General features: G+C 45.8%; 1 protein-coding gene across 3 annotated transcripts in view; it reads left to right on the top strand.

Annotated features, from left to right (window-relative positions):
• LOC105668956 (GATA-binding factor C-like) overlaps positions 1-21,646 on the top strand; it is a 181,596-nt gene extending 159,950 nt beyond the window's left edge. For 2 of the 3 annotated variants that reach the window (XM_012361678.2, XM_012361677.2), the window contains 4 exons: positions 4,790-4,924; positions 15,414-15,603; positions 15,992-16,194; positions 16,630-21,646. In XM_012361678.2, coding sequence (XP_012217101.1) covers positions 4,790-4,924; positions 15,414-15,603; positions 15,992-16,194; positions 16,630-16,656 — 555 coding nt within the window. In that variant the 3' untranslated portion in view covers positions 16,657-21,646. The remainder of the gene's footprint in view (positions 1-4,789; positions 4,925-15,413; positions 15,604-15,991; positions 16,195-16,629) is intronic. The other variant, XM_067347393.1, reaches the window with a different exon arrangement.
• The last annotated feature ends 213 nt before the right edge of the window (positions 21,647-21,859 follow it).

Below are 21,859 nucleotides of genomic sequence, written 5' to 3'. Positions count from 1 at the left end.
CGGTCCGGTCATTAATCAGTATATCGGGCTAATTAATAACGTGTAATGGTCTGGTCGGCGGACGGATCCCGTGATCTCGGGCACTCGTGTAGATATCAATATCGATAGTTGTGTTCCCCTTTTGCAATCTCCTTTTTCGTCTTGTTTTCATCTTCTTACAGGATTATCGCATTAAGAATTATCGTGATAAGCGACAGAACAGCCTTTCTATCGCTTCCTCTCGCAGCGCCGTTTCTTGCCCTCATCAGAGACGCAGTCTTGGAGAGGATTACCAGATGTTTCTCAATGTATCGCAAACAAACTTATCGAATCCTTATTGAATTTATGTCTGAATCAAGTTTTGCATGTTGTTTTCGCATAAATCTTTTGCGCCTCTGAAAAGGATCGAAGAGTTTTTACATTAGGCAGATGGGGCGCACAAAAAACGGATACACGGCATAATGACGGCGCTAAATGAAGATGAGAATGCGCATCTACCTTAGAAATGGAAGGCACTGACTACGCGAACGCCGGTTCGAGTTCGCCCGTCGAATCGGCTGTCGGACCGGATGTCGAAGTCGATAATCCAGTTTTCAATTTCGAGAATGACACGCTCTCCGAGTCGTCTTGCTCGCACGCTTGCTGGAAGGAGGCACGAAGACCGATGGCAAATAAAAGTACGATTAGCCGAGGGACAGAGAAAGAGAGAGAGACAGGAAGATTTCTTTCCTTCCTCCACGAGACGTTGAGGCAAGTCGATGTACGCGTTGGGGTGGCAACGAGGGGGCGAAATAAAACGAGCGGGGGAAACGCGAGGTCGAAACGCCGAGAGGAGGAGGAGATGGACAAGAAGCGAGGAAGAAAGAGACTGACGACCACGCAGCCGAGGAAGATGGGGGAGGAGGCGAGGGTAGCGGCCACGGGAAAAAGAAAGCAAGAGGAGGGAGATAAAATAGGAATAAAGGGACGGAAGAAACGTAGATCGCCGCGAACTTCAGAAATGTCATATCCGTCAGTGTCCGGAGCTCTGCCTTCTGGAGGCAACCGGTTCCAAACGCGCGCCCGCCGGTAGACGATTAAGTATTGTCCGCGCGAGTCCTCGATATACAGCGCGGGGCAATTACCGGGAGGGGCGGCCTGTCCTTCGCGAGATAAATAAATTAGCTATAGGTGGACGCGAGACTAGCTCGCGAGCTCCGATTCAGGATGTTACCGTCGGCGCGGGAGATCGCGCAAGAGACTCGCATTGCGTGGACGCGGCCAGGGACAGGACTTGCCGCGAAGAACGACTACTCTCTCAGGGATCTAATCGCCCAGCAATGCGTGCACGACCGTGCCGGTTGACCAGTCGGTCGTTTCTTCTCGCACGAAAGAACGCTCGGATCGACCGAGTCGGCGGCACCTCGGGATCGGGAAAAAAATAATTTCGTGTCGTAACAAGCAATAACTTCTCGAGACTTAAATTTTCGCGTGTAACATGTATATGATGTAAACAGTTGTTAAAAAATGTATATAATGTTTTAATTTAATTAACATATCTTTTGCGATGAATTTTTATATCAATAACATTATTAGACTTGACTTTATCGAGAAAAGTGTCGCAACAAGCGATAAATTCACGAGACTTAAATTTTAGTACATATACGTATAGTATTTTAATTTCATAGACATGATTTTGTCGAAAAAAAAAAAGAACTTGCTTTAGACAGCTCGGGATTAAAAATTGATACTAGCTGTTTGGAAACAAATTCAACTCAATTTGAAAACTGCGTATAAATTCTGAGCAGCTTTGTAAATTTTATTCGAGAGAACCGTGTTTCGCGCTTATACACCCCGTCATCTTCTGTGTCACCGCCGTCCTGAAATTATTCTCCATTTGCTAATGATCCCCCGAGTCACAGTTGAAAGCCGCTCGTCTGGAAACTCGCCCCGCGCGTTCTCGTTTAATAACCATTAGCTGCGCGACGTGACGGCCAGTAGGTGCCGGCCGACGATTTTCGGAGTGTGTTAGCCCTCCCCCCTCTCGTGCCGTCCGAAGGGAGAGCGAGAGGGTGTCAAAGATCTAGAGCAGATAGCGGCGCGCGGCTATATTGATGAGGTGGCTCTCCGCGTATTGATTCCCGGGAGCGGAGCGGAGGGTTTTCCCCGGGCGCCTCCGCTACGTGCTCGCACCCCCCCCCCCCCCCCCGGACCCGCGCGGACCCCTTTTGCTACGCGCAAGGGTTGATAAGATCCGCCAGATAAGGCATGATTACACACCGCACCGTAGCTACCTTTCCCCTCTCGCCGAACCTCTCTCTCCCATGGCCCGCCGCTCGGCGCTTCATTCCCGAGGTAAACAAGGGTCCTCGCGATGGACGGCCGACACAAAAATGAATCGATGGACGATGGGTTTTTTTTCCCAAGCCGTGTAAATTCATCGCCCCGTAATTGTTAATGATGACTGATCATTTATTTAACGATTGAATTTCATCATTTTCGAAGACTTTGGAAAATAACGCTGGTTATTTGCGATACCGGTGTAGTTGATAATTTATCTACGATCTTTAAAGCTTCGATGCCGACGTTCATACAATAACCAGGTCAGCATCGATCACCTCGGAAACACTCGATCACGCACCGATCCGCGAAACTCGTCCCGGACGACAAAACGCGAGACTGCACTCGAAAGAGAGGAGCACTCGAGAAAAATCGTTGCGAGAAAAATGCGGAGACACTCGGATTCGTACTGTTTCAAAGTTCATTCTGTATATGTGTGTCTGTGACGCAACGTACGGGAGGGCGAAGGGACAAAGGAGGGCAATTTTGTGTTCCGCACAGGGGACACACACGAGCTATCCCTCTCGCTTAAAGAAATTTCAATAAGTCCGCTATTATGCGAACCAGGGAGGGGCGGGGGGGGGGGGGGGGGGTTTCCCCGTATTTTGTGCTTTCGCCGACAATAGCGCAGGTATAGTTTCGCTCGACGGTGCCTTGCCTTTCCAAGTGCCGGGGTGCAGTGTCATCTCGGGGGGTGGGTTAAGTGGTTCGTGACGTAGGGGTGAACGCGAGGGGCGAAAGTGGAGGGGCAGAGGTGGGCGCCTCTCAGAAAGAGAAACATCTTGTGCGCGCCGCTTTTATCTCGACACAGTGATCGGCTTTGTAAAGTGCTCATCCTGTCGGCCGCGTGCGTGCCAAGTTTCAAATAATGATTTTAAGATGTATAAATTAAACATCTCGTCAAAATTATTATTATTATTTTTTTTTTATTAGAACCTAATCAAATTTATATACGAATTATGATATTGAACTTAAGCGTAAGGAATAAAATTTGCAACAAATTATTCGACGATTTAGAGAAATTTACGACAGATTTTTTTGGAAGATAGCTGATCATTTTTCATACCTCCGCCGAGCCAAAGTGTAATTCCGGAAGGATCAAAGAACATCTAGCATCTTTGTCTCGGCGAGACAAAGACACGCGTGTGATATGCTTAGAGTTTATACGCGGCATGCAGTTTTCGGTAACAGTATCATCCATTAACGGTTAAGTGGTTCAACAGGAAGAACCGACGAGAGAGCGACGAGGGTAGAAGCGAAAGGTGGGGATGTATAAACCGGCGAGGCATCAGGGGGGGGGGGGACGGGAGAGCATTATAATACGAATCTCCGACGGCGGTGAGATACCTGCTCTCTCTCTCTCTTCCTCTCTGTCTCGTTCATCCCGAGAACGTTCGTTGCGTTCGCGCCGGTTTCGGGACGCACGGGAAATAAGCCGCGGTTAGTGCCCCGAGGGATAAAATGGATCCCGCTTCTTCTTTTCGTTAAGTGTTTGCCACTCGCATGCGTCGACGAGGGTGTACAGGTGTACTCGGAGCCGGGCGAGTTTTTCGAGTTTTCCCACTCTTCGGGAATGTGAAACGCTTTCTTACGGCGGGCGCGTCTCGCTCCGTGCCACCGAGATTCCTCTTCCCCTTCCTCGGGATCGCATTCGATCCGACCGGCAGGCAAGCCGGGAGGGATTTGGGGGGTTGATACGTGTCACGGTGAAACCCGCGTCAAGCCCGTGGCTTTTTGATTCCGCACATAAGCCGACGGATCGAATGCGCTCCTGGCGCGGGAGTAGATGCACTCGAATACACTCGAGAGCGGAGCATTTCATTCCGTCGCTCCCGCGTCTTATAATCCTCTCTCGCACGGCGCGAGTCCGTTCGCGATTTTCATGCGCCGCATGCTTCTTGAAATAATTCGTTCGAAAGGGAGCTTAAAACAGTACTCTGAATTTCCATTTGCGTATGATGTAAGATAAGAATATCTCTCGATAAGTGTGCATTTATAAAAACTGACGTGTGTCACGATCTGACTTTGCGATAAGATAGAAGCAAATTTAATTAATTGACCTGTCGTTTTAAGGAGTATTTAATTATGTTAATGTTTCCTCGCCATTTTTTCCAACAGCATTCGCAATGTATAAATAGATTTAACCCTAGCATCGTGAAAAGAGAAGAAGTTTATGCTCTCTATTACTAAATTAATATTAGACATTTCGTTATTTTCATAAACGATAAAAAGCTATCTGACAATAATATTCTTTATTATACTGCAACGATATTTTCCTTGCAATTCTTTACAGTCGAAGAAAAGTTTAATAGCGCAAACTTTTGTAGATATAACTATAATATGAGCACGAAAAAAAACAAACAACTGAAATTGCAGTAGACATTTTGACATTGCTGGGATTAAATCTAAACACGACGATCCGCGCGCAATGATCGTCCGAAATATTAACCGTGACGGGTGTGATATCTGTGTCTTCTCTTTTCCAAAACTGTCGCTGCAGAGCGCGGCGAGACGGGCGGGCACCAGCTGCGCCAACTGCAAGACGGCGACCACGACCCTCTGGCGGAGGAACCAGGCCGGCGAGCCGGTCTGCAACGCCTGCGGACTCTACTACAAATTGCACAACGTGAGTAGTGCTCATTAATTATTATTCCCCGTCCGTGCGCAACGCGAAGTCGGTACCGACGCTGTCACAAGCACAGCTGCATTTGTGCGGCGGAAGCCGCTATTCGTCCGCGACACATCGATGCGAGACTTATCGTCAGCCGGCGTGGTCAGTGCCGACCTTACGGCGCCCTCCGAAAGTGTATTAATTAATCGATTAAGGAGATCGAGGAGAAAGTGGCTCTTTAACGTTTCGGACAGTCGGATTCGCCTCTTAAATTCATACGCTTGAATAATCATTTAAACCAGTTTGATATCCTGTGTAACGCGATCGAATGGCTAACATCGCGTGATTCTTTCCATCTTAATACGCATTATCGAAATTGATAATCTTGATCAAAGATACACATTTCGTCGAAATGGCTCGGACAAAACTGGCAATGTGGTGTATTATGCAACCGTTTGTGGAAAAAAAAAAATTACAAGATTCACAAATTTGTGATTTCCTCGCTGTGACATTATTTTCATCGGAAGCAACCGCGGGTGGCCGTTTGCAAACACACACAAACACCCACGTACGATGTCTGCCGACAATGAAGGGGCAGCGTCGGAGCGCGGAGGGGGACTCCCGGTGTTGTACCAACAATTAGGATGCTTTCTGGTTTGCCGGACGTGGTCCTTACACACGTACACAGGGCCGCCTGGAAGGGGTGGAGCGTGCTCAACGGCGTGTGACACCGGAAGCGCCGGAAGCGAGCACCGCGACACGAAGGGGGGACGCGATAAACGTGATCGAGACGGGAGGGAGAGGCCCGGAACGAGAGAGAAGAGGATTTTGCTGTTTTGCTTGCCTTCCTCTTTTTTTCTTTATCGCTTTCGTCAAAGACGATATTTTATCCCGTTGCGACGACGCGATCGCCGGAATGTTGCTCGTCGTTGCTGGATTTCCGCGGGACGGAAATCTCGAAGACGACAACCGAGAGAGCGAGTGTGGGCGGCGGCCTTAATAGGCGAGACACGCGTCGCGACGGTTTCTAGTCGAGGAATTCTGCGGAATTAGTGCGTTTACGAGATGAAACGCGCACTGCTGTCTCGGTGCTACTGTTTTTATTTTCACCGCCGGCGAACGGAAGTCTGATTTCTGCAATTTCTAAAATATCAGCGTTATTATACGATTACCATTGCAGAGATATTTCTAAACCGCTAATCTTTCGCTGTGATGCAAAATTTATTTCGAAAGAAAGAAATATTATTAATAAAGTATATAAAAATTTCATCTATTCTTCAGTTTGCGCGACTCTCGAAGAAAAATATTTAGACTACGGAATTGCGTCAAATTATAATTTTTGCGATGCAACATTTTGTCTGTCAAAAAAAAAATTCTCTCTCGACTATCCCATGTTAATGTAATATCTCACAATCGTCTCTCGATCTCTCAAGATGCTCTCGGCAGCAGCGTGGCATTATTGCGACGAGATTAAGCGAGCGATAAACGGCGGAGAGGGAGCGGATGACAAAAAAAGCTGCGTAAATTCGGACGGGCGATTTGCTCGGTGACGGGGGTCGCACAGTGCATCGCCTTGTTTCCGCGTCGCGGCGGCGAGGGGGCAGGCTGGCAAGACAGAAAGCCCACTGTAACGGGGGGGCAAACGTGACGAATGTCCGCGGTCCGCGCGGAGAAATCGCGGGGCCAATTAGCGCGCGCCGCAAATGAGAATCTTCTTTCACTCCGATCCCCCGCTGGCGGCACACGTTCTCCCGGGCCCTCTTTTCCCTCGGCCTTATCGCGATTAGCTTGGGAGAGATCGCGGTCGGCTGGAAATCAAGATACGCCGCCAGACACGCCGCCACAGATCCGCCCGTGACACGTGACGGGGGGAGACAGAAGGGCAAAACGGGAGGTCGCGCGAGTCGTTGCGCTTCTTCGAGGACTGCGCCGCGGATTTCTATACTTATCTTAATGTCCGCTGCTGAATGAGCAAGGGAATAAAACCTAGCGAGCTACCGATTTTCAGAAGCAGAAGTGACACTTGTATATTATTAATCATATTTCATGTTTTTTTCATACATTTTGCATTTTGCTTTAAGATTATCTGAAACGCGAAAGTTGAATAAAATATGTGAAATAAATTAAAATATTAAGTTAGCTATTAATTAATACGTTTCCTTATACGCGTAGAGGGAAAAAATATATGCTTCATGAAAATACATTATTCGCGCAACTCGTACTATTCACTTTCGTTCGCTTTTTATTACAAGTGCATGGATATGTAAAAGGACGTTGCGGCGTGGCGAACCCCGCGGTTTTACATTTCATTGCATTTACAATTCATTACATACTGCATTACTGTATAAATTACGCGCGATACGTTACGTTGGGATCGCATTAGAATACGGAGTGTTTAATGGTGAACTTCCTGTATCCCGAATGCATGCCTGCGGGAAAGGGAGCTGCCGCGATTGCGCGCGAGTGACGGACCGGCGCGTTTCGCTTCGCGGAAATGAGAAGTCTTTCTCTCCGCGCTGCGCCGCGACGGTGCAGAGACCGATTTCAATCGGGTCCCTTCCCACGGCCGAGACGCAACTCCGATTGTTCCCCGCTTCGGAAGGAACATTCGCCGTTTCCCGAATACGCCCGCTTCCGCTTCCTCCGCGCACGAGATATCTCCGGGGATCCTTCGGAAAAGACAGGCCTTTTAGGAAGCGGTGAGAGAAAGAGGAAATTTCGTAGGAAGAAACGTGAGGCCGTAATAGATACTTAATGCTACTGCGACTTAATGCTACTGCGACACAAGACGCAATGCACACGAAATTCTTCAAAAGCGAGCGCGGCCGACAATGGGATCGTCATTACACGGTGCCGATGCGCGCAATGAAACGCTTTTCTTTCGAGCGGAGGCAAAAGGTCGTCATCCCTCACGGCCGCCGCCGGAGCGACGCCGTGCCGTCGCCGAAACGTCGTCGTCGATCGCGTCGTTCCGTCCTGAGAATGAAAAGCCGGGTCGAGCCCGCTAAACGAAGTATCGAGTTGCCATTGTCATCGAGCCTCCGGATAGCCCATTGTCAATTTCTCCGCGCTGCGGAATCTAATTCCCCGTCTCTCGTTTTCAGCCTCTGCCTTCTGTTTCGCGAGGTGAGCGAATCGTGCCACGCACGCCTTCTATTTGTCGTTAGAATAAAAAGTTGAAAATAAATTCCACGCGTTATTGCGACAGAGAAAAAAAGTATAATCCTCTCTGGTTTAACATTTGAATTGCTGAACATTCTAATATGGTTGAAGGAACAAGTTTGTCTTTCAAGAATAATTCAGTATCTTTGAGCTCTCAAGCTTAAATATAAGTCATATCTAATTAAATGTAAATCATATCAGTCTTTGATTCGTAATTTAATAACCGAAAGATAACTTTATTAATGAATTATTATAACTTTAAAATGGCGAGGTAATAAATTTGTTTCAGAAATACCAGTATCAGCATCTTATTTTCTCGTTACTGAATTATTATGTCAGAAATCATTTGAATTCAATTTTTTTCTTACGTTTAACTGATAAAAATAAATTGAATACATAAAGTAATTAATTCTTTCGTATGTCCCTGACTTACTATATGCGAGAAACTGTTTCATTTCGACATGTAACGCGAGGAAAAATTTAGCGCTTTCGCTTCTGACGTCATAATTCAATACGACTGCAGCGAGGGAGCAGGAGTCATAAAACCGTATATCGTCAATGATTGTATGAAAGGATTCCGCGAGTTTCTCTTTTTATTCTCCCGCCGTACAATGCTCGCGCGCAGATTCCTCGCGCGTCATGTCGTTCGTACACCCGTAATTCGTGACACGCACGCACGCATGAGATAGCCGCACGACCGATGGTCCGAGCGGTTGGAATAGGCGACTGTCTCCGTTGACGTTAAGCCGACACATTACAGTCTTAGCGCCGTGGGCCCCGCGTGTCCGAATCTTTTCTTCTTCCACAGCGCGAGAAGGCGTGCGCGGGGAAGAAGAACGAACGAACGTCTGAACGGCGAGAGCGGAATGGTTCTCAAAATAGTCGAAGCCCCCGACGCACTTTCGACAATCGGGACCGCGTGTATATGCCGTTCAATAATCTGCCGAACCGATCCCAGAGATTTCTCGCGCGCCAATCGACCGTCGAGGACCGGAGCGGAGATTATGTATATCGATCGATTAAAGATAAATAATTGGCGAAAGAAATTTTCTGTACAAACGATCGTCGGAGGACTCTTTAATTCGGAATTCTTTTCAATCGCGCGAGTTATCATCGAAGGTTGTGCCCGTCAATTACTGTCTCGACTCGCTCACGGAGATTTTTACCGAGCGATATTATCACCGTGAAAGTTGTTTCCGGAGTTTCGCCTTCGATAGAGAAGACCGCGACGAATCAATCATTTCGGTGGCAGACGTATTTCTCTTCCCGTCTCTCGCGAGTTTCCTCTTTCTCTTTCTCTTTCCCCTCCCTCGACTTCTCTCATGAGATCTCCGACAGGTCGTGGCGGGGTTGAAGGCAGGCAGCGGAGGCACGCGGGATCGGGTGGAGAACGACAGATCTGGCGTCGATAAGAGATGAGTGAACCGATAAGTTAAGCAGCTTCATGGCTAAACTCAAGCACGCACACGACGTCTCCTCGCTCGAAAATACACGGATTATTCGTGTGCCCGAACACGCCGAGCTACCGGGTGCTCGGAATATGGTAATCGTCGCCCGAAAACCAGCCTCACGCGAGACACGGCTATATACGGGGTCAGCAAGGTCACGCGTCGCTCGACTTTCGTGGCTGGATGGAATTCACCGTCTCTCTAGTTAAATCTCTAAGCTCATGTCGCGGAACGAACATCAAGTCATATCGATATAAACGTACACTAACAGCTGTTAATCATTTGAACGCCACAGAGAGTTTACCAGATTCGATTTGAAAATTACCGCAATTAATCATTCGAAAAGGACATTTATTTACGTCTCGAGTATAATTCGAGAGAGAAAATAATTATAATCATCTATCCTCCGAAAACCCGTCTGTAATGAATAAAACGTTATTAACCGAGATTTGAACTCAATGGGAAAGTTAATTGACAAACGTCTAACTGCGCGATTGGGATCTGCGGGAGAAAGTTCCGTGCGACGTAAGCCCTTCTCGTTCGCAGCCATTTTCGTGGTGCGTCCCGCTCGTAAACAAAGGCACCGGACGCCGATTCGGGCTGCTCATTAATTCTACAAGGCTGCCCGATAAAAATCCGGACCCTCCGACAAAGTAGCGCGGGAATATACGGCGCGGCCCCGCCGACATCTTGCTTTCAATAACAAAGTTAGCTGTAATCCAAGATGTTGCTAAGCGCGGCCGTCACGCGGGAGGACCTCCTTGGTTGAGGGACAGACAGACGGATGAACGCGGACCCCTCGCGTTTTCGTGCGTGCGCCACGGAGGGAGCTCTCCGAGAAGCGTCAAACTTCTAATATTACACTTGACTTGACGGATTAACTCGCGATAAACAACGTGTCGACGTGTTTTGAACGTTTTCGGTTTCCGAGAAAAACGGAACGAACGCACGATGAAGCTCGCATCGATGCGCTAGCAACATTGTTGTTGGCCCAATCTTACTTGTAAATCTCCCAGCTCCTTTGTTTTTGCGTAGTATGAGACGGTGTAACGATCGAGCTCCCTTTGCCTTCTCAGTTACTAGTCTAAAAAAACGATGACACGCACGCCATTCCATCGAAAACAACAATCTCCAAATTCCGCGTGTTTCACACAGTAAACTTAATACGATGTCGAGATATTTCATAACGAAAACTTGATTTTTTTTTATTGAAATAATTATCTCCTTGTCTCAATCGCAAATCTTGATACGAAATTATCCTGCCAAATACTCGCCGATTGTCTCATGCCGCAGCAAGACAACAGACGGCAAAGGACCGTGGTGCATTTCGTGCGAGGGATCGTCGCGAGCATATCAAGTAGCGGCGCACGGACTTCGACGTAATTCGAACTTCTGCGTAATTCGATTTTATAACTTCCTCGCGAAGTGACTCTTTCATCGATGCGACAAGCCGACACTTAATTGTCTTTGTGGATTCGTCTTTCAACATGTGCCGCGACTGCAAAATGCAACGGCAACATAATATTGTACAATCGCAAATGACGCGTTTGATAGTACATTTATTTATTTGATTAAAAGAAAACTTTCACATATAAAATTTGTCATAAAAATTACATTTATATTTGATTTCTTTTTTTTTTTTATTTAAATCAAATTTAATTTATACTTCTGTGTAACTCATCGCTGTATCAAATTCAACCAAATTTTTCGAAATAGAGGACAGGCCGATTACGAAACGCTGCGATTTTTTCAGTTTTACCGAGCAGACAGATCTTCGGGACGAACGATCTTTCTCTGCCGGGCTTTTTTTTCAAGGCAACTGGAGAGAACGAGCGACAGAGCGGTGAAGCCGTTCTAAAATTATTCCTCTTATCGGTCAATCGCGATGTCAGATATATATATACATATATATATATATATATATATATATATATATATACGCTTCTATTCGCTGTACATACGCGCGTAACAGCAACCCAACCGAGATCGAGATCCATATCGGAAAAGACAAGGTGCCTCTGTTCTACGTGGTTTCTACGTGGGGATTCTCCGAGTCGTCCTCTTCTTCACCTTCTGCGCGCAGCCGTGTGCCGTAAAGCATAGGTTTTCGTCTTGTTTCGCTTGTCTTGCCGGCCTCTTAATAAGCGACAATGCAGATTCCTCTTCGTCGCATTTGCGTTATCTGAGAGGATTAAACCTTTGCGCTTGTTATCTGCTTTTAATTGCCGACTTTGTGTCGCGAATCTTATTTGTCAGATTGTCTAATCGTTCTACATCTCCGTGGAATCTTCCATCTTTTTTTAAGTAAATACTCTATACTTTTCAGCAAACTCGACGTAATGTCTTTAAGATTGATAACAAGTTACACGGCTTCGTCAAATAGTCGGTTAATATCAAGATTATGGAAGACCGCATGCGAAACCACCATAATTACCGACCCGGGATCGACATTATTATTCATATCATTATCGTATACCGTGAAAGCATCGGAGTACTCGAGATTCGCTACGTCGAGTATTTTTTTAAATTTAAAATTGATCGTTTGCGAGGAAAAAGCGAGACTTGGAGCGCGAAGATCATGATTCGGACGTCGAAATCGGTAATCGAAAATTCAAGAGCGCCCGCTTTTCCGCGATTTTTCGGTCTTCCTTCAGAATCGACGCCATGCGCGATTTCGTATGCGATCGGCGCGCGGTTGCATCGTGTGTGACCACATCAATCTGCATTCGAATGGTCTTCCTCCACATCCTCGTACATCCTCCCTTCCGTTCCCCCTTTCACCTCATCTCGCCGTTTATTTTTCGCCTCTTTCCTCTTTTTCTGCCTCTCGTTCGTTTTTTCCTTCCGCGTCCACCTTTTCCACCGGTTTTCAATACGTTCCGTCTCCTTTGATTCTCCTTCTCTCCTCCTCGCTGTCTCTTTTGTTTGCACCTCGCACTTTCGGACACCCGCGGACTCCCACCGACTGCCGGTGGTTCCTATTAAATCCCGCTCGTATTGTATTTAAATTGGTTCGAACTTTCGCTCGTCCTTCCTCCGCACGTCTCTGCCGCGTCCGCTCATCCGCTCTGTCGCGAATCGTCGCTTATTAAAAGGCCCATTAACGGGCAGCCAGTATCTCGTACGATGTCTCAGCGTAACGTAGCGAAACAAATAACGCGAAATATCATAATTGCGTTACTTGATATTCTTAACTTTTCATATTTTTATGCAACAGCTAGCACAAAAATTCTTCATATTTTTAATAATACTCGAAATAATACAAATTGTCAGTTGAAAACTATATATTTGGAATGCGCTTATAAAGCAATATATAGCTGAAATTTGCATGTGTTGTACAATAATTGATACTGCAACGGTATCGTTACGTAATCATTGTTTGTTTCGAATTAAATCTTGTCCTTTTTTTTAATTTTTCAAGAACAATATGTTACATAATAATGGCAAAACCTATTCTCAAAACATGAAACTCTGTTGCAACTTGTGTCAGATTGTGTCGAATTTTCTCATACGTGCTTACTCGCGTCGGTGCGACACTTGGACTGCGACGGATTCGGGAGGGGGGGAATACAATTCACAGAGAGCCGCCGCGCGTTTCGCCCCAAGAGAACGACCGCTAATTCGGCAAATTCGGCCAATTGCGTAATTCCGAAAAGAGTCGTTGACCGACTGTCTGCACGCCGCCGGGTTCTGGGTGGTGCGAAAGACGAATAAAAAAAATCGCGTCGCGAGGGCTGCGGGCGGTCAGCGGCGCGGGGGGAGGAGGAAGGAGGAAGATGATGCACGCATACACACACGCACACCTACTTCGCGTCCAGCGCAATACCGGGAACTTTTTCCCCCCAAGTTGGCAGTTGCGTCACGTCGCGGCGACTACAAAGCGCCGCGATTCCTCCCGACCTCCCTCTCTTCCTCCCCCTCGGCTTGATTCGATGCAACACACAACACTTGCATACCATACTTATTTCGTACTTTAAGCATTGCACGGAGCGCACGAGCGCGCGTTTCGCCGTTTATACAGGGTGAGCCGATAATTAAGCTGCCTTTCGACTTGGCGCTCGTCGCCGCGGCGGACGTATTTTTGTATGTGCAATCGCGTCGTCGGAGCGATCATTCGCCAAGTGTCGCCGTCGCGGCACTCGCCTGGCCGTTTATTTTTAGCAGGCGTGATATTATCGTTAATTTCGATCGAAGTGAGAAGCCGACGACCTCTTCCTCTCGACGATATAAAACAATACCGTGGCACTTCTTCGTACGGAATCTTCGCGGACGAGGCGTGGCGCCGCCGCGCGCAGCGGTGACGCAGTATCTCGCGAATTGCGCTCGGGGACTGTCGATTCGTTAATTGCACCGGCTTCCAGAGACTACCAGGAATCTGAGGGATTACTTAATTGCGTTCTCGTCTGGTAAGCTGACGAAATTATGCCAGTGCTGTGTGCGCCACACTCATGGATCTCTATTTCGTCGCGATGTCTCTCGCTGCGTTTCTGAATTAATTCCAAAGTTTTGCTAGCAAAACTCAAATTTTTAATATTAATATTTTTACTCTACAGATTAGTAAGAGAAATAATATGTGAGCTGTGCGCGTATATATTTGTCTTAAGTATTTACCTAATTTTCTTTTGTCTCGTGCTGTTAAATGTGGAAAAAGTTTTCGGCGAAACAAATCCTGTCATATTATTTATCGCTTCTGACATTGACGCGGCACTTCATAATTTGTCCACCGGAAGATTCAACAGGAAGAGAGGTTGCGTGGATTTTTACGAAACAGAAATTTGCAATTAGCGCGTCCTGATGCAAATTGAACCCCGTTCGAGGAATAATAAACGGATAACGAATGTAAACGCGTTAATTACGTCCGGCATGGCAATTATCTAACATACGCGCGAGCGAAAAAAATGTACGAGCCTTTCGTGTATCTTAATTTAATCCTGGATGCAGAAACACGGAAGAGGTCTTCCCTTCTTCACGACGATTAACTTCCACGATCCACTTTGTGAGAAGGAAAAGTCTCACTCCCGCCTACCGTTAGCGTCCAATTCAATCGAGCAGTCTTTTCTTGAATTTAGCATTGTGAGCTAAATCGATTCGCAGAAATAGACAGACATGCTGACGCGTCCTGACTCTCGCGAACGAGACGGGCGCAATGAGAATTGATTTAGTATGGTGGCGCGGCGCAAGTACGGGAATCCGAATGGAACGTCGCGGCGGAGGAGAAAAATCGCAGATTGAAGCTTAGAATAAAGAAGCGAGTGCATTCCCCGCGCTGCCGTGTCCGTCGAACATGCAACACGCGATGATTTACGATCCCTGTGTGTACGGAGCATCATTCGCCGCACGTTCGAACGAGAAGAAAACGCATCACGCTGCACTCGAGTGAATAACGTCTACCGACGATCGCGATCATCCTCCTTCCTCTCACTCCCCATTACGTCATCGCATCATTGTTCGCGTCAGTAATTTCAGTTCACCCTTGGCTGATTTTTCATGCGCCGCGCCAACGCGGATTCTTCGGCGAATTTCAACGCTCGCAAAACGCCTTGTCCTATTTTGCTTTTTGCCCGCGTTCTTCCCCGATTTGCTTTTTGCAAAAACTATCTCACGAAATTGTTGCAATCGCGTTGTTATGCGGTTATTGTGCGATTCAATTTCATCGAGACTCGATTAATGATCTACAATGGTGTGGAATATTCGCCTCTCTTTGTCAACATAATCAGAATTACAAATTGCGTGTTTTCTTCAACGCATTTTGTTGCTGAATGGTTCTTGTTCAACATTTATAATTTACTTAATAATGAAGTAATCTATGATTCATTGTATTGAAATATTCGCGAAATATACGCGTTTAGAATTAACTCTGACACTTAGCCAAATGTTGTCTACGACTGTTACAGGTGAACCGGCCGCTGACTATGAAAAAGGAGGGCATTCAGACGAGAAATAGGAAGCTCTCGTCGAAAAGCAAGAAAAAGAAATCCGGCGGCTGCTTAGGCCTCGGCGGTGTCATGGGTGACATGATCAAGGCCAGCGGACACCTCGATCTCGATAACAAGCCCTTCCATTCCGGATTCGGATCGCCAATGGGTAAGTCGAGCTTACCGCAAAATTTCAGAGCATCGAGGCTGCGCTTTAAAACATTTCTCTGTGCTATTATAAATAGAATAAACTAGATTGCTAGATTGATTGATTGTAAAGAAATTTTATATCCAAATTACTGAAATGTGGAGCGATCTGCGAAGCAAAAAATTTGGATAAGATTTTATAAACGTATTATTGATAAAGCGATACGTTTAATATAATTATTCGAAATTTAGACACTTTCACACAATGCATTTAATGAACGTGAAGAATATTTTTCGGTATGATCATTCTTTTAAATCATTTAATTGGGAAAAAATCGACAAAGTCTCTCGCGAAGCTCGAGTGAACGTGCGGAGGATTAAAAAGGCGACGCTTCTCATTATCGTTCCAGGTACGTCGCAGCATCATCACACGATGCATCCGGCGATGCAGCATTACATGTATCACACGGGCGTCGGCGTGGCCGGAGGTCTTCATCAGGGCTTTGCGCCACCGGCGCCGCCCCCCATCCACCCGCACTCGCATTCGCATTCCCATTCTCATCACATGACGAGTCTTCAGGGTCTGCAGCTGGCCGCCACGACGAACGCAATGGTGAGTGCACGATCGTTACCTTCATCGCGGCGATTGACCAAAGGCGGCTCCGGGCCGCCGATAATCGATCAGAATCTACTACGCGCGCAGACTTTGCTGTATTCATAAACCCTCGGAGTCGTGTAAAGAGTGGAAACTTAACAACTTGGACATATCGGCGCGTCGCAACCGAGTAATTTTGGCGCGTCATTTGGATTAAAAATTTCCAAATATTCCCACTTTTTTCCCCGATGAAAGAATTTTAAGTGTATGAAATCTGACACTGCAATTCGAAACAAAACGCGTTATCGCGTATATTCAGTTTCGATCGCTCTCTGTGAACAATTTTCCGCGTAGGACTTTTGTTTTTCAATGGTGATTGTTAATCACTATCGGTGATCGCCATCGCAAGAGTTGGAGCATCTCACGAGTGTGGTAACCTTTGTCTGGTTTCAGACCGGCTGGCGATCGGAGTACACATGAATCGCGAGTGACTAGCAGCTCAGGACGCAGCCCACCACTGTCACATTGTAATATGTAAAAAGGAAAAAGACAAAAAAAAAGCAGAAAAAATTAAGCTCCTCTTCTCTTTCTCGCACGCGGGCCTCCTTCATGGAGCACGATCGATCACTAACGACACGCGAAAATCCCCGGCACGCGGGGGGATCCCGAGACGCTCGGCGTCCTTAGCGCGGACGCGAGAAAAAAAAGAGCGTCCGTCGGATCTCTCCTTAAAACGAAAGAGCTCTTTGTAAATATGTAAAGTTTCGTGTAGGGCCATCGAGCCCCGGCCCCAAGTACAAAGGAAAATTCAGCAACACTGTATCGAGTCTTATATATGATATATAGCATGTAAATAAATATAGATATGAGAATTTATATATTATGTGCGTGCGCGAGCGTGGAAGGACGGATGAATGCGGGTGTGTATGCGACAACCTGTTTCAGGTGACTCCTTCGCAGGATTCTGGCCGAGTGTGATCGATCGGACGCTTGGACCATCGTGCGGAACCATATAATGTGCAACGACACCACAAAATCCGCTCGATCATGCCTCGCGCTCAGAATCGATTTCGAGGGGAGTCGCGAGTGCTGCAGGTGGGCGAGCTCGAGAGTGCGCGGGCATGCATGCTTCGCATGGAAATCGACGCGATATGTGCAATTTCAAAAGATGTTTTATTAACGGGCGTTCGTAACTCGGTGCGGGACCGTTTGGACGTTCCTCAAAAATTCTTGCCATTCATGTGATGTCGTTTTCTATGAATCCGAAACTCATGTTCGAAAGTAATGTTAGAAAAATATAAAAATATATCAACATTTACTTTTATATTTTTTATTTATTTATTTTAATAAATTTGAATTTTATTGAAACTGAATTAATTAATACTTTTTCAAACTGAAGTCCTCTCTTTCTTTAGAGAGTATAATTGTACTTGTACTTATTTGTGTTCCGCACAAATCATTAATAAATTAATATTTTATAATTTAGAAAAAATTGTGTTTTCAAAGCGCGAACAGTGAACAATAATAACGAAGAGACTTTTATATCGCCCGGCGAAGAGTGGTTTTTAAAGAACATACACGGTCGCCAATCGCATGCGAAATACGATTCTCTCAGAAGGAATCAAGTTTCGCTTCGGTCTAGAAACATAATTCGTTTTTCAGGAATTGAAAAATGACTTTATAATATTTCTATGCGAACCTTGATCGCGGATTCACGCCGAAAGTCCTCTAAAATCGAGTTTCTTTTTCAGCTTTTTTTTTAGGTCTTTCGAGTATATTTTTCTTCTGTTCTGTCCGCAGTCGACGTCCACCGGTCCAGCACCGTTCTGTGTGTCGTACCGGTTAGTGATAGTTCACGTAAGTGTAATAAAAGCGCATAGGATAAATTCTTAAATTATATATACACGAAGCCTCCGGCGATCGCGGTCGATCGTTCCGACGCGACGCGTTGACGCGATCGCCGGATCGCACGAGAGAGCGTTAGCTTCATAATTTAGTCACGGCGGAATCCACATTTACACGGATACAAGTACACATACATACCGAACAGCGGCAGTCAATGCAAGAAAACACGAGGAACACGCGACTAAAGGCAAGTGTAAATTTTGTATCTTCGAGATTGTGTATCGTTATTGTAATAATAGTATATATATATATATATATATGCAAAATGTGAAGAAAAAATAAAATATATATATATTATAAATATATATCGAAGCGCACGGCGGTGGACCGTCGCGCGTGTTAAATGATTGTGCATAATTAGCAACTAATTGCGCATCATAAACAACCAACCATGCATATAGATAGTCAGCAGGATATAAATTGACGACTCATCGAGACGAGCGGGCGCGACACACGTGTGGTCGTACGGGTGGTGGGGGAGAGGGGGGGGATTGGGAGACGACGCCGGGCGAGATCGTATTAGTATTTGTCATTATCATTATCGATCACATCCGTCGATTGATTGTCCATTGATTGATTGCTACTCGTCAGAGAGAGAGACTCACTCGCTTGAGTTCCCAACACATTGTGATTTTTCGATTCTAGAGGTTTTACCACTCGCGTATGTTTTTTGCGAAACTAAGTAGACGTACGTAGACTAAATACGAAATCGGGGGGGGGGGGGGGGAAAGGGGGAGAGGAGGAAAAGAGAGATGTTAAAGGGAAAAGGTAAAGACGCGTATGATTTTCGGCGGGATATCGCGCGCGAAATACTTTTCTCTCTCGCCGCGAGGATGACGAACGAAGTGGAGGTGTGCAGGATCCTTCGAGATCCTACGAGGGGGACGACGGGTGGCGGCGATTTGTCCAAAAAGACTGAAGGGTGGAAAAAGCAAAAGTCCGTATCGATGGTTCACTTTCCGTGGGAGGAGGAGGAGGAGGTGGTATCTATTAATAGTATTACTAGGGAGTAGCGTGTAGCCTGTGTAAAGAAAAAAAAAATATTATGATTTTTAAGTGAGATCGATCGCACCCGCACGAACGCGCGAGAAGGGGCTTGGGAGTTTGGGGTTAGATTAAGGGTGCGACGCGCGGGAGAGACGAAGAAAGAGACTTTCGAGGGGAAAGGAAAAAGGATGGGCAGAAGAGCGATCCTTTCGCACGCGAGAGCGACGTGCGGCGAGGATGTTTATTGGATGTAAAAAGTGACACACACACACACATACACACACACACATTGTAAGATATCATTGTAAAAAGAGGTTTTAACTTAAAATAAATTAAATGATAAATCACGCATACACCGACCAATCTTTAATCGAATATTATGTGATTATAGATGTGTATATGTATACAATGTATAGCATTATGCTCTTTCTCTCTCTCTCTCTCTCTCTGTCTCTTTTTCTCTCTGTTCCTCTCTTTCTTTCTCCGTCTCTCTGTCTTCCTACTCATCATCTTTAGCTCTCTCTCTCTCTCTCTCTCTTCCTCCGCTATTTCTTTCTTTCGCGCTCAAGACCGTCCGTGTATATTCTTCTGTCCTGCTGCCTCGACTTAACACCCGATTTAATCCCGCAGAATCGCATCCGGTTGTTTTTCTCCCGATCGGCAGTACCGTCCGATAACATTCGTCGCGTTATCACGGGATATCGGGGCGACGTAAATTTTCCTCGACGACTCGCGGGATCAATGCGCGCGACGACTGTCCTTTAATAAATCACACGCGCCGTACGACCGGTATTACGGAATTATTAATGATTTTATTCTCTCTCTCTCTCTCTCTCTCTCTCTCTCTCTCTCTCGTTGCGAGCGTGACGATGTCGTATCGTTATCTCGGGCGGTGTCGCGCCGCCGACACGCGGCTCCCACGAATTGAATTTCTTTTTGCCGGGAGTTCGCGCGAGAAAGAAAGAACGAGGGAAAGAGAGAGAAAGAAAGAGAGAGGCCCCTTAATCAATCACGCGTGCCGATAATAATATCGTTATGGAATTATTAATGATTCCATTTCGCCCGCATCGCGGCGCCGTAATGTCATTATCGGCGATGTCGTGAGCGAAATTCTTTCGCGTTTAGAAACAATGCGTCGGCGTGATAAATCACACGCAACCGCGACTCGGTGATATTGCTCGTACGCCGATCCGATTCGTAACACGCTGTCGGCCGACGATATACGCAGATTGCAAAGTTCTATTAACGTCGTTAGCAAAACAATCATGCGAGAATGAGAATTGTAAATTTTTTATCGCGATTAGACACGATTAATCACGAGCCTGACAGTAGCATCGAAGCCTGTTTTCACTCGCAGATGTTGTATTAATATTTTGCTCTGTCTCGAAGGCGCGGTCTATTTTCAGACGCACTTTGCCAGTACAATATATATTTTGCACGCATTAATTTTTTTTTTTTAATTTTGTAACAAAAATTTATGGTGGAATAATGAAATTGTTTTCTTTTTCTCTTTTATCATTCATAAAAAAATATATAAATTCTATCGAAATTAAAATTACAACACCAGGCTCAGACGTTTGTACAATTTTTCAAGCATGTACGGACAAAGCTGCGATACGAATTTTCTCGCAAAACTTAATACTTTCTCACCACAGTTAGACAGCGTGCGTTGCATTAACCAATGCGGGTGCAAAGCAGAAGAAGGAACACAGATCGATACCAATTAGCGTTCCCTTATTAATTAAAAGGCGTAACTTAATTGAGCCTTATCGAGTGCACGAGGTGTTTACATGTAAATCGAGGTAGCAACCGTGAACGAGATAACGTCGTGATCTCCGCGCCGCACGCAAAATCCCGCCCCCCCCCCCTCTCGCGCACGTACGATAATATCGATCTTGCGCCGCGACAACTTCGATCATGGTAGATGTGTTAACGAGTTCGGTAATAAAAGAGAGTCGTGTGTTACGGAGGCCTATATAGATAAAAAGAACGGAAGAACATCCAATAACCAGTCCTTAACAGGGATCCATTCTCGATCCGAGATCTCATATACTTTCATCCGATTAAATATAGTAATTAACGCGACTACGATTGGCGTCTCGCGAGGATAATTCACCCGGGAAACTCGGCAATAAATTGTAATGATACGTTATCGTGCGTGATGAAGGTGTATATGTTAACTCTCACAGATTCTTTCTCCGCCTGTTTTAAAAGCAGCAGTCTACGAGATATTCTTCCCAATAAACGAGTGTAATGGCAAGTTGACGGAAATAATTTTCTTGTCGCGCATTACGGCGAAGGAATTGCATCCGCAGAGATTTTGTACGATGCAGTCCGCGGAGGCGAGACTGCGCATTGAAGGGATTTTCGCACTGCGGGGCACTCGATTGCGCGAATGATTAGATGATATAGTTATTTTATCTACAAGAAGTGTTACGAAGCGCAAGGCGATGCAGGACGAAGGATTTTTCGAAGTGAGAAGGACGGTTGTCTCGTGCAACCAACTATAAATTGTACCGTAATCGTTATCTACTGTGTATTTACTTGAAAATTTATAAATGTGTGATATACTACTTAATTGCACGACTAGTTTTCATTCAATCTCCCCAAATCCTGCTGCGTAGTATTTTAGTAAAACAATAGAAATATTAAATTTTCTATTCATCGTCTTAAAAAAATGTTTATCTTAATATAAATTTTAATAAACTATGATTTTACATGTAAATGTAAAATACCTAAAAACATTTTATTTTTCCGTTATCAAAAAAGCTTGAGCGGTAAAAAGTTCACT

This window comes from Linepithema humile, chromosome 1 (genome assembly GCF_040581485.1).
Source record: "Linepithema humile isolate Giens D197 chromosome 1, Lhum_UNIL_v1.0, whole genome shotgun sequence".
Taxonomy (NCBI): domain Eukaryota; kingdom Metazoa; phylum Arthropoda; class Insecta; order Hymenoptera; family Formicidae; genus Linepithema; species Linepithema humile.
The sequence above is the reverse complement of the archived record's forward strand: the minus strand, read 5'-3'. Positions and strand labels throughout refer to the sequence as shown.